Source organism: Chiloscyllium plagiosum, chromosome 1, assembly GCF_004010195.1.
Source record: "Chiloscyllium plagiosum isolate BGI_BamShark_2017 chromosome 1, ASM401019v2, whole genome shotgun sequence".
NCBI classification, from domain to species: domain Eukaryota; kingdom Metazoa; phylum Chordata; class Chondrichthyes; order Orectolobiformes; family Hemiscylliidae; genus Chiloscyllium; species Chiloscyllium plagiosum.
The window spans coordinates 69,166,207-69,178,042 of NC_057710.1; the positions used below are offsets into that span (position 1 = coordinate 69,166,207).

The 11,836-nt window shown below is 40.5% G+C and overlaps 1 protein-coding gene across 4 annotated transcripts in view; it reads left to right on the plus strand.

The window, feature by feature from the left end:
• plpp1a (phospholipid phosphatase 1a) overlaps window positions 1–11,836 on the plus strand; it is a 97,827-nt gene that overhangs the window by 39,691 nt on the left and 46,300 nt on the right. For 2 of the 4 annotated variants that reach the window (XM_043688718.1, XM_043688737.1), the window contains exons 2-3: window positions 5,637–5,788; window positions 10,335–10,615. In XM_043688718.1, the coding sequence (XP_043544653.1) occupies window positions 5,637–5,788; window positions 10,335–10,615 (433 nt within the window). Of the gene's footprint in view, window positions 1–2,831; window positions 2,913–5,636; window positions 5,789–10,334; window positions 10,616–11,836 lie in introns of those variants that run through there. The other 2 variants (XM_043688727.1, XM_043688708.1) reach the window with 2 other exon arrangements.

Genomic DNA, 11,836 nt, shown 5'->3' on the forward strand with positions numbered 1-11,836 from the left:
GAGGACCTCAAAGGTAGTGATCTCGGGATTGCTACCAGTGCCATGTGGTAGCCAGCATAGAAATGAAAGAATAGGCAGGATGAACATATGGCTTGAAGGATAGTGTAAGTGACAGGGGTTCAGATTTGTGGGACATTGGGACCAGTTCTGGGGCAGGTGGGACTATTACAATTGGATGGTCTACACCTGAACCAGACTGGAACTAATGTTCTTGAGGGAGTTTTTGCTCCTGCTGCTGTTGGGGAGGTTTTAAACTAATGTGGTAGGGGGCTGGGAACCAGAAGAGAAAGACTACTAGACAGTGAGGTGGAAACTAGAGACTGTAAAGATCATGAAGTTAGCATTACCAAGGAGAAGAGTAGGCAGAGAGCAGATGAACACAAAAGAACTGGTGGCCTGAAGTGCATATACTTTAATTCAAAAATTATAATCGATAAGACACATGAACCTGGGTCTTGGATTGGTGCCTGGGAGTATGACGTTATTGCAATCACAGAGACCTGGTTGAAGGAAGGGCATGATTGGCAACTAAATGTTCCAGGATATAGATGCTTCAGACAGGACAGGGAGAGAAGGGTGGGGAGGAGTTGCATTGCTAGTCAGGGATGATATCACACCTGTGCTAAAGGAGGACACAATGGAGGGCTTGAGCAGTGAGGCCTTATGGGTAGAGCTGAGAAATAAGAAGGGTACAGTTACATTGTTGGGGCTGTACTACAGGCTACCCAACAGTGAGCGTGAGGTAGAAAAACAAATAGGTAAACAAATTATGGAAAGATGTAGAGGCAACAGGGTAGTGGTGATGGGAGATTTTAATTTTCCCAACATTGACTGGGATACACTTAGTGTCAGAGGTCTGCATGGGCTTATCAGTGATGAGCAACATGGTTTTGTGCGGGGGGGATTGTGCCTTATCAACTTAATAGAGTTCTTTGAGGAAGTGATGAAGTTTATAGATGAAAGAAGGACTGTAGATGTCGTATACATGGATTTTAGTAAGGTATTTGATAAGGTATCCCATGGTAAACTAATAGAGAAAGTGAAATCTCATGGTGTGCAAGGTGTTCTAGCCAGGTGGATAAAGAACTGCTTGTGCAACAGGAGACAGAGAGTAGTAGTTGAAGGGAGTTTCTCGAAATAGAGAAAGGTGACCAGTGGTGTTCACAGGGGGTCAGTATTGGGGCCACTGTTGTTTGTAATATACATAAATGATCGAGAAGAGGGCACTGTGGTATGATTAGCAAGTTTGGAGATGACATGAAGATTGGTGGAGCAGCAGAAAGCATAGGGTTTGTCAAAGAATACAGAAGAATACAGATAGACTGGCGAATTGGGTGAAGAAGTGGCGGATGGAGTTCAATCCAGGCAAATGTGTAATGATGCATTTGGGAAGTCTAGTTCTAAAGCGAACTATACTGTACACAGAAGAGCCTTGGGAAAAGTTAATGAGTAGAGAGATCTGGGCATGCAGGTCCATTGTACCCTGAAGGTTGCTGCACAGGTGGATAGAGTGGTCAAAATGGTTTATGGTTTGCTTGCCTTCATCAGACGGGGTATTGAGTATAAGAGCTGGCAAGTCATGTTAAAATTTTACAAGACTTTGGTTCGACCATATTTAGAATACTGTGTACAGTTCTGGTCGTCACATTACCAAAAGGATGTGGATGCTTTGGAGAGGGTGCAGAGAAGGTTTACGAGGATGTTGCCTGGTATGGAAGGTGCTAGCTATGAGGAGAGGTTGAGTAGGTTAGGATTGTTTTCGTTAGGAAAAAAAAAGATTGAGGAGGGACTTTATTGAGGTCTACAAAATCATGAAGGGTATAGACAGGGTAGATAGAGATAAGCTTTTTCCCAGGATGAGGTATTCAATAACAAGAGGTCGCGCATTCAAGATGAGAGGTGAAACATTTAAAAGGAATACATGTGGAAAGTACTTTACACAGAAGGTGGTAGGTGCCAGGAACGTGTTGCCAGCAGAGGTAGTAGAGGCATGCACAGTAGATTCATTTAAGGTGCATCTGGACAGATGCTTGAATAGTTGGGGAGCAGAGGGATACAGACGCTTAGGAATTGGGCGATAGGTTTAGACAGTGGATTTGGATCGGCTCAGGGTTGGAGTGCTTAAGGGCCTGCTCTTGGACTGTAAATTTTCTTTATTCTTCTTTGTTCTCTTCTTACCAGATTACTTCAAAATCTATAATACTATAAAATAGACAGACTAAGGCCTTTGAGCGTATCTGAGTAACTGATGTCGATTAAGCTAATGACCACTCTCATAGGTCAGACTGCATTGGGGAGCTATGATCTGTCTTTTGAATTAGATTAAAAGGCTTTATTAGTTCATAGAGCCCAGCTTTAGCTACAGTTTGGTCATGAAGATTTAGTCATTGGTGCATAACACTAGAATCTTTTCCTCCCTCAACTTCTCTCAGTATTGTTCCCTGCAATGATACAGATCATCTATGTTGGGCTTAATAACATGCATGACAATATATGTATCTAAAGTAAACACAATACAACACTTAGTCAAAATCTGAAGAAGTCATACTGGACTCGAAATGTTAACTTTGCTTCTCTCGCTGTAGATGCTGCAATACCTGCTGACTGCATTTTAATAACCTTGTGTCCTTGAATCTCTTTTGGTCTCCAATTTTCCCAGATTTTTGCTATTTAAAAAATACTTGAATGCATTCTTTTTTGGTCCAGATAGAATGATCTGACAATTATTTGCATTGAAGTTCTCTAATGCAGATATTTGTGTGATGTCATGAGACCATTGACTTCATAAAACCTAATTTTCCCTGAACTTAGTCCCTTAATCACTTTTGCAGTGTTTGTCCAGAACAGCTGTTAACCCATCACTTTGAAACTACCTCCATGCAAATCTGAACAGGAGGAAAAAAGATCAAAAGGTAAATGCCCTTATGGTATGAATATTTTCTGGAAATATCTGAGCGGAGATAGAAATTCCCTTCGCATCACAGGTAACTGTTCTAATGCCTGCTCCCTTCACTTGTCAAATACTCAGCAGGCCCAGTTGATTCATGTTGGTGGAGGAATTTTAGTGTACGTGGGCTCCCTTTTAAAATTTTTAAAAATGCAGGACCAACTGACATGTGTTGAGAAACTTGGAAGCCAAGCTTCAAATTCTAGGAGAAAATGCTGCCTCGTGAGTGCAATTATTTCTGCATTATCAGCAGTGATGAGGCAATGGACGAGATGAGAATAATCAAAACAATTTTCCTTTTATAACCCTTCCTGCTGTTGGCAGTATTATATTGTTAGAAGTCCAGTTAAGACGAGTTACAACACTGAACAAACAGGCCCAGAGGATATTGATGGTGGGTCTTGGCAGCAGTTATAAAACCTAATTTTATTCATAGCTTTTCTGCATAAAATCCTGTTTCAATATTTAATTTCTGGAGGGCAATTCCAGAATTTTCTCTCTTGGTAAGTCTCACAACCATTTTCAAGATATTTTCATCATGATATTTTGCTAATTCTTGCTTCTCCTTTGTTGTAAAATAAATGTTAACTGAACACCAAACATGCAGTTTAGGATTTTGTTTGAAAAAACCTGATAATTGAAATAAATATATTTAAATTGCTACACTGTTTAATCTTCACACAATACAGAGATAATTCATGCCTTTTTTTTAAAAGGAAATGATTTGTATAACATTCTGCCGAAAATATAGACATTAATGTTTATCATTGGCACATTATCATCTCAGTTATCATTTCAAGTCCATGTTCAGAAAGAATTTATATGAAATCTGATTACTTCTGACCTTTGTTTTACAACATTATGATGAGCCTCAGTTCCATAAGTTGGAACTCCTGAAGTGGAGCTTTGTGTACAAAGAATACCAAGTGAGACTTAGTACATATATCCCAGGGGTCCTGCACAATTGTCCATACACCTGTTTGAATGGACTCCCACAGCTTAATTCCCTTTGACAATAGCAGTACTTCATGAAATTTGCAAGAATATATCAAGTAGCATCAAAAACCTTTGTTTAACATATCTAATAACATTTCTTTCTGCCATTCTCAACCTTTCCTCTATATTACAGTACCATTCCCAGGTGCTGGAAACCTTTTAGTCTATCACCCATTTGGCCACTCTCTGTATGAGAGTAGCAGTATGCTACATGACTATGGAGGATAAAAACTTGGAACTGTCCCCTAGTACAAATCAAGGGAGAAAGCTGGACAGAAATAAGTAGCTTCAATAGATTTAACTTCCCGAGAAACCTTCTATGTTTAAACTGAGGGAGTTGTATCTCGAGTAATCGTAAAGTTCAAGTTTATGATAGATTGTTAAAATGATCAGCGGTCAACGATCCAAAGTGTGTGTATTGACATCCATTTAAAATTTTTGATTGTTCGTTCTAGTTCTGTTTCGCTGCTTTTTGAAAGCTGTGACTTTTACCTTTTTTTGTACTCTCCACTGGACAGCTGGTTTATGATACAACATGACGCCAACAACATGGGTTTAATTCCTACGCTGGCTGGGGTTACCATGAAGGACTCTCCTCACCATCTCTCCTCACCTGAGGCGTGGTGATCCTCAGGTTAAACCATCACCAGTTATCGCGCTCTCTGTCTCTCTAATGAGAGAGCAGCCCTATAGTCCAGTAAGACTAAAGTGGCGACTGACTACTGCAGTAAAATTTAACTGTGCATGTCAGATTAGACTTTGTTAGCATTCAGCAAGATGGAATCAGCTATTGAAGTCATTTTACAGAAAAGCAATTGTAATGCTTGCACAAAACTATTGAACTACTGAATTGCCAACTTTGTACTTGAGATTATCAGTATCTTTAGGAGAGAAAGAACAGAAACAGTATTTTCAAGACAGAAGACAATATCCTTGAGTTTCCTATCCCATTATGTTAGCAAACCAGGAAGTGGAGAAGGAAAATTGGATGAATTAGCTTCTTGTGAGCACTTGCCCGTTGCCATCATTTATGACATTTTCTGCTGGAAGTGATGTTGGACATACTCTTGTGTCCAAAAATGGTTGGCAGCTCTGTGGCAGCAGACATAGAATCACTACAGTATGAAAAAAGGTCATTTGGCCCATTGGGTCTTCACCAACTCTCTGAAGAGCATCCCACAAGACCCAGCCCCCTCCACTCTATCCCTGTAATCCTGCACTTACCATGGCTAACCCACCAAGCCTGCGCTCTATGGACATATGGGGCAATTTAGCATGGCCAATCCACCTAACCTGCACATTTTTGGATTATGGGAGGAAACCAGAGCACCCAGAGGAAACCCACCCAGACATGGGGAGAAGGTGCAACTCCTCACAGACTGGAATCTAACCTGTGTCCCTGGTGCTGTGAGGCAGCAGTGCTAACCACTGAGCCAATGTTTCACATCTCTAGTGATTTCTACATTTCTATGCAGCAATAATGATTATGTGCCTTCTAAGTGGACAATCACCCTGAGATGACCATGTGCTGTGACCACTCAATTTAATGTCTGTTTATTTTCTTCTGTTTTAACCTGTAATTTGGAGCTAGACAAGTAATTCAATCAGGTAATATTTTGACATCAATCATTGAGCAATTCACACAGTATCTGGTTATACTGACAGTCTGGTTTTTTTTTATTGCTTTCGCTAGCTGGATTGCCCTTTGCAATTCTTACACCGATGCATTCACCATTCAGACGAGGATTTTACTGTAATGATGAAACTATCAAGTACCCATACAAAGAAGACACCATACCCTACCCGTTATTAGCTGGCATATTTATTCCATTTATTCTGCTGGTAGTAAGTCAACTTATTTTTACTTGATGCAATTCACTCTATCGCATTTTATTTGCCTGCTGCAAATTCTGTTGCTTCATCACTGACGTGTCCATCAGTCACACTAAGGAAAACTTATGGCCTGTTTGACTTTACTTTAGTCATTGCTTGAATGAATTAGTGGGTAAATAGAAATTTCAGCTAATACTTAACTGTCCATCAAGTAAGCCCATGGTTAAATTCCCAGCCAGTGCTGAGTGTAGGACTTAAAGTTTGCTTTATTGCTGCAGTCAATATCCAGTGATTCCTGGGGAAGAGGGGGAGCTCAGTTAGCTCAGTTGACTGGACAGCTGGTTTATGATACAACATGACACCAACAACATGGGTTTAATTCCTACGCTGGTTGGGGTTACCATGAAGGACTCTCCTCACCATCTCTCCTCACCTGAGGCGTGGTGATTCTCAGGTTAAACCATCACCAGTTATCGCGCTCTCTGTCTCTCTAATGAGAGAGCAGCCCTATGGTCCAGTAAGACTAAAGTGGCGACTGACTACTGCAGTAAAATTTAACTGTGCATGTCAGATTAGACTTTGTTAGCACTCAGCAAGATGGAATCAGCTATTGATAGTCATTTTACAGAAAAGCAATTGTAATGCTTTCACAAAACTATTGAACTACTGAATTGCCAACTTTGTACTTGAGATTATCAGTATCTTTAGGAGGGAAAGAACAGAAACAGTATTTTCAAGACAGAAGACAATATCCTTGAGTTTCCTATCCCGTTATGTTAGCAAACCAGGAAGTGGAGAAGGAAAATTGGATGAATTAGCTTCTTGTGAGCACTTGCCCCTTGCCATCATTTATGACATTTTCTGCTGGAAGTGATGTTGGATATACTATTGTCTGCTTAAGTATGCCTGAGCTTGTCATGAAAAGAATGAATACATTTATATGTTGTGTTTCCTTTCCTTTCCACTATCGCAGACTAGACACAATGGACACCTGTGCATCCTTTGTACCTAATGTTGCTATTGGTTACACATGGGGATAACTTTAAAGACCAATTTCCTTTGGAAATGATACTTTATAAATCTTCAGGTGGGACCACAGGCCAACTAAGATAATAATTGGCATTATAAATATCCCCAGTGCTGGCTAAAATACATAAATGGTCCTGACCCACATATGTAGACTGAGGTCAGAAGACTACTGACAATGGACAGAAGGCCTACATATATTTTTGATTTGGAGATGCCGGTGTTGGACTGGGGTGTACAAAGTTAAAAATCACACAACACCAGGTTGTAGTCCAACAGGTTTATTTGGAAGCATTAGCTTTCGGAGAGCTGATGAAGGAGCAGCATCTAGTGTGTTTCCAAATAAACCTGTTGGACTATAACTTGGTGTTGTATTAACTTTGTACATATATTCTGACTTCATTGCAATTTCTAAAATAGCTTCTTGAGCTTTGCTATATTGCTTTAAACTCAACTCTTGAATTTGGCTAATACCTTTTTAAAAGAGCACTTCAAGAAAAAGGGCTTAATTAATGAAGCTTTTGTTGGTTTCATCAGCTATTCTTGATTTAAGGATAGTGTCCACTCTGGGTCATGAGTTTCTGCCATGGGTCTTCATGCAACTGGACAGGCTGATTTTGGACCTGCAGATCTTTGGACAAGTGCTGCAAGACATGCTGTAGTGGAATCCGGCACACAGGATTCGCTTCTTTTTCTCTGCAGCTGTCTACGTCAACAATAAAATATTTGGAATGAAGGCACATATGGTTTCATGGACAAGTAGTTGCCACTTTGATAGCAAGCTCCTCTCTAGTTAATAACCTCAATGCTGCCTTGATGAAGGAGCAGTGCTCTGAAAGCTTGTGATTTCAAATAAACCAGTTGGACTGATGTCGTGAGATTTCTGACTTTGGCCAAATTTTTGAGGAATGTCTGTGAAGATTTTACTTTGTCTTGCCCTGGATCATTGGCTCAGCAACTCACTAGATCAACTTGCTAAACAGTTCAGCAAGAATTTTCTGCCTCAAGGAACAAAAAATATTTTCTTAGAGCTCTCTGTGAGTCTCTGATTTGGTGCTTTATGCTTTATGTAATTCTGGAGTAAAACCTGTTTATTCATTTCTAATCCCTGAACAATGTATTTTAATTATATGCACAATACATCTTGTCAAAAAGACATGAAATTCTTGAATTGTCACATTTTATTCTCTGCTGTAAAACAATTTCAGCAAGTGCTGCACTTTTGCTTGTTACTGAATAGCATGTAATATTGTAACAACATGCTGTACCCAATTCAATAATATCAAGTTATGCTAGTTTATTACCCTAGCAAACACAAGGTGACTCAATGTTTTCATGGATTATGTTGGATTTGTTTTTGACCTTGCTCGCCTAATTCAGAAGGCATTAAAGGTCAACCACATATTGTGACAGATAACATCAACGAAGCAGCAGGTTCCTCAGTTCTTTCTCTGTTCTGGGTCCATAATTCAAAAATTTTTAACACATTTTACAATTTGTTGCGGTAGAATTTAATCTTAAAACTATTTGGCTGTATCCATGTATTCCACACTATATCCTCTTTGTTACCATAGCCATACTGTGGTTATTGAATATTCAACTTGCACAAGTGTGACATTTGCTTGATTGACCAAGTTAGAGGATTGGTTCAAAGGAGTCTTGAAGATGGGCTTTTCACTGCTCAGTGACCCCTGCAATCTGCTGTCACAAATTACAAGTCAACTTGCAGTACTTAGTGATCTGTGCCTGGATTCAGTGGAAAAGGAAGAGAGAGAGCTTCTACATTGTCTAAAAGCACCAAGCTTCCTTAAATAGTTGAAAGGTCAGGTCCTGATGTGGCTTCATCTATTGTCAGTTCATCAGTCTCCTACTCTTCACACTGTGCTCCCTGTGGGCCATTGGACTCTGCTGTGCATAATTCTTTTGATATTGGAACATTTTGCATTCCTTGAACCATGTTCTGCACTGGTCTGTAACATTTGTTGCTGTTCAAGCTTGTTAACAGCCCTGACTGGGGAGGAGAGACTAGGTCTTCCATCAGCAATCCTGGCCAGTCTATGTGAATCCTTGCCTTGTGCAGATACCATGGGCTGTTACATAATAAACTCATCATGGATACCTCCTGGATCATGACATTTGCACATTTGTTACGGCCAGATGCCATGAATGGAAAGATAGTCCTTCTTGATCGTGTAGACCATGCGCTTGATGTCAGAAACCCTGACATCCACCAGGATTCTGGTCTTTTGGGAATTGTGCCTCATGGTGAATATTCCATGACTAATCCAACTGATGCCTTACTTTGGAAGGACAAATATTAGAAATACTATACGTGTTATGGGGAATGGACCCAGGGACGCATGGCATGTTCAAAGGTGAGGCCATGGGAAAAATCATGGCGATCTGGCTCAACGATGTCTCCTTGCTCTTTTCCCAAAGGTGGTTTCAGTTCTGATTCGGCAATCTCACTCAGCAGCAGCAAGAAACCATTTAGGGCTCATCAGCGGCCATTTTACACCACCTTTCCAGCGTAATTGATTGTAATGGCTGAAACCTCACTCCCCTGTTGGGTCTCTAGCTAACCAAGTAGCAGAGGCACATACACAGCAGCAGGTCAGAGAACTGAGACAAATAATTCGAATTTACCCACAAAAGGATACAAATTGACAAACCTGAGGTGGTCTTCATCAGATGTATACTTGCAATTTCCTCCAGTCTCCTGGGGACTGCAAGAAGGGATTACACTTGCTGGTGAGCAAGTGGTCGCTGTTTCCTCCAGCCACTCTAATCCTTTTTTGTCCAACTATCTTCCGTCCAAGGCACATCAGCAATATCCACCGTGCAAGTACAGTGAAGGGTGCCTACTGACCTTGCAATTACATTCACTCAATTTCCCCCCCTCACCTCCACAAGCTGCTCAACATTCAAAATTGGAGCCTGGGAGATAGCCTGTTAACTGGGAGCATGCCCCAGGATTTTCTTTTGCAAATAAGTTTGACACCCAGGTATATTTGTGACAAATTTAAAATTTTACATGTTGAAGAGATTCAGCCTTAGGTCTTTGTTTAGTTTATTATTCACTGATTTTGTAGTTGTGTCTTTGAGCAATTTGGTGATAGAGAAGTTCAATGATGTGGTAGCTGCCATTGCCAGAGGTGGGAGCAGCCTGCAGCAAACCTGCAGTTCTCCTCACGTTGTGATTGTCTGTGTATTGAAACACTTCTTCTGAATTAATGAGTAGCCTTCACAGATATCGGTCTTGTTACAGTTTGAAACTGCAGTATATCAAAGAAGGAACACTGTACACATGAGCACCACTCAAAGTTTCACTTCTAGTGAGATAAAAGTCAGCTTCCACAATGAATCATAATTCAAAATATTGAATCTGATAAAATGTGATTTCATTTTGCTTTTGCTTCTTTTTCCTGTGATTACCTTTGCTGACCTATTTGTGGCATTGTGCATGTTTTGTCAATTATGTGTATTCATTATTTCCTATGCAGATCTGATGTCCTGCTTTTCTCTGTTGCAGATAATCGTGGGAGAGATAGCTTCGGTTCATTGGAACCGTTTGTACTCAAACTCCTTTGTTAGAAATTCCTACTTAGCCACTCTTTACAAAGCCATAGGTACATTTTTGTTTGGGGCTGCAGCAAATCAGTCCCTGACCGACATTGCCAAGTATTCCATTGGTCGTCTTCGGCCTCACTTTCTTGATGTTTGCAAACCCGACTGGGCGAAAATCAACTGTGATTTGGGATACATAGATGAATTCACATGTCTGGGTGACCCAAAGATGTCCATAGAAGCACGGTAAGTAAGACGTTCGCTGGATATGAATTGTACAGCTGTACAACCAAAGGGCAGTACCTTTAATCTGCTGCTCATTATGTTACAAACTTCTTACATTATAGAGAATAATATTTTAAACTATCAAATGTGCAAGGCATGCAACTGAGTATTATAAAGCAAAATTTGACATTATGGAGACATTAGAAATAAAACAGGAAGTACTGGAAAGCCAAGCAAGTCTGGTAGCAACCATGTAGACAGTAAAAGTAACATTTTCACATTCACATGACTTTTCTGGGAATATTGAGATTTTGGAGATATTAGGGGATTTGGAGATAATAGGATGGATGACCAAAGGCATGGTCAAATTTCTGCAGAGAGTCTTAACTAGTGAAACAGAGATTGTTGGATAGGTTTCAGAAAGGAATTCTGGAGTAGGATGGATTTTAGCAGCTCAAGGTATGCACGTCACTGATGGAGCCATTAAATGTGGATATTGAAGGGGCCAGAATTAGAGGAGAGCAGATGTTTGAAGGATTGAACAGAGATGTAGAACAGGCAAGGCTATAGATAGATGCAAAAGAAAGATGTGACTTTGAAGCTAAGGCACAGCTTGACCAAGAGGTCGTCAGGGAGAAAGATGATGAGTGAACAGGACTTGATGTAAGCTAAGGCTACCATACAAATAAGTATTGTGGTATTTAAATTTTAGTGCCAGTGAAAATCCAGGGATATTGGCCAAATGACTCATCAACTGGCAGATCATACCAAACAGCATGTCCCTTTGGCTGTTTGTAATAGAGTGCTAGCCATATTCAATGCCTGCAAAACTCAGGACATAATGTCAACAATTAGGTGTGATTTCATGGTCAGGTAGTGCTTGCAGAACAATTCCAAGTGCATTAAAAATTACACTAAGGACTAATTTAAGATTATCACTTGACTGTGCAACTGCATTGTGGGAACCCAATTTGAATATCATAACACGTTCTGGCACTCCAACTACTGATACTCCATGCATCCTATGTGTTGAGTTAGTTTGCTCAGCAATTTAGATTTTACCGACGTTTCGGGCATAAGCCCTTCTTCAGGAATGAGGAAAGTTTGTCCAGCAGGCTAAGATAAAAGGTAGGGAGGAGGGACTTGGGGGAGGGGCGTCGGAAATGTGATAGGTGGAAAGAGGTAACCATTATCTCCCAGACCGTCCATAACCTCATCACCTCGGGGGATCTCCCATCCACC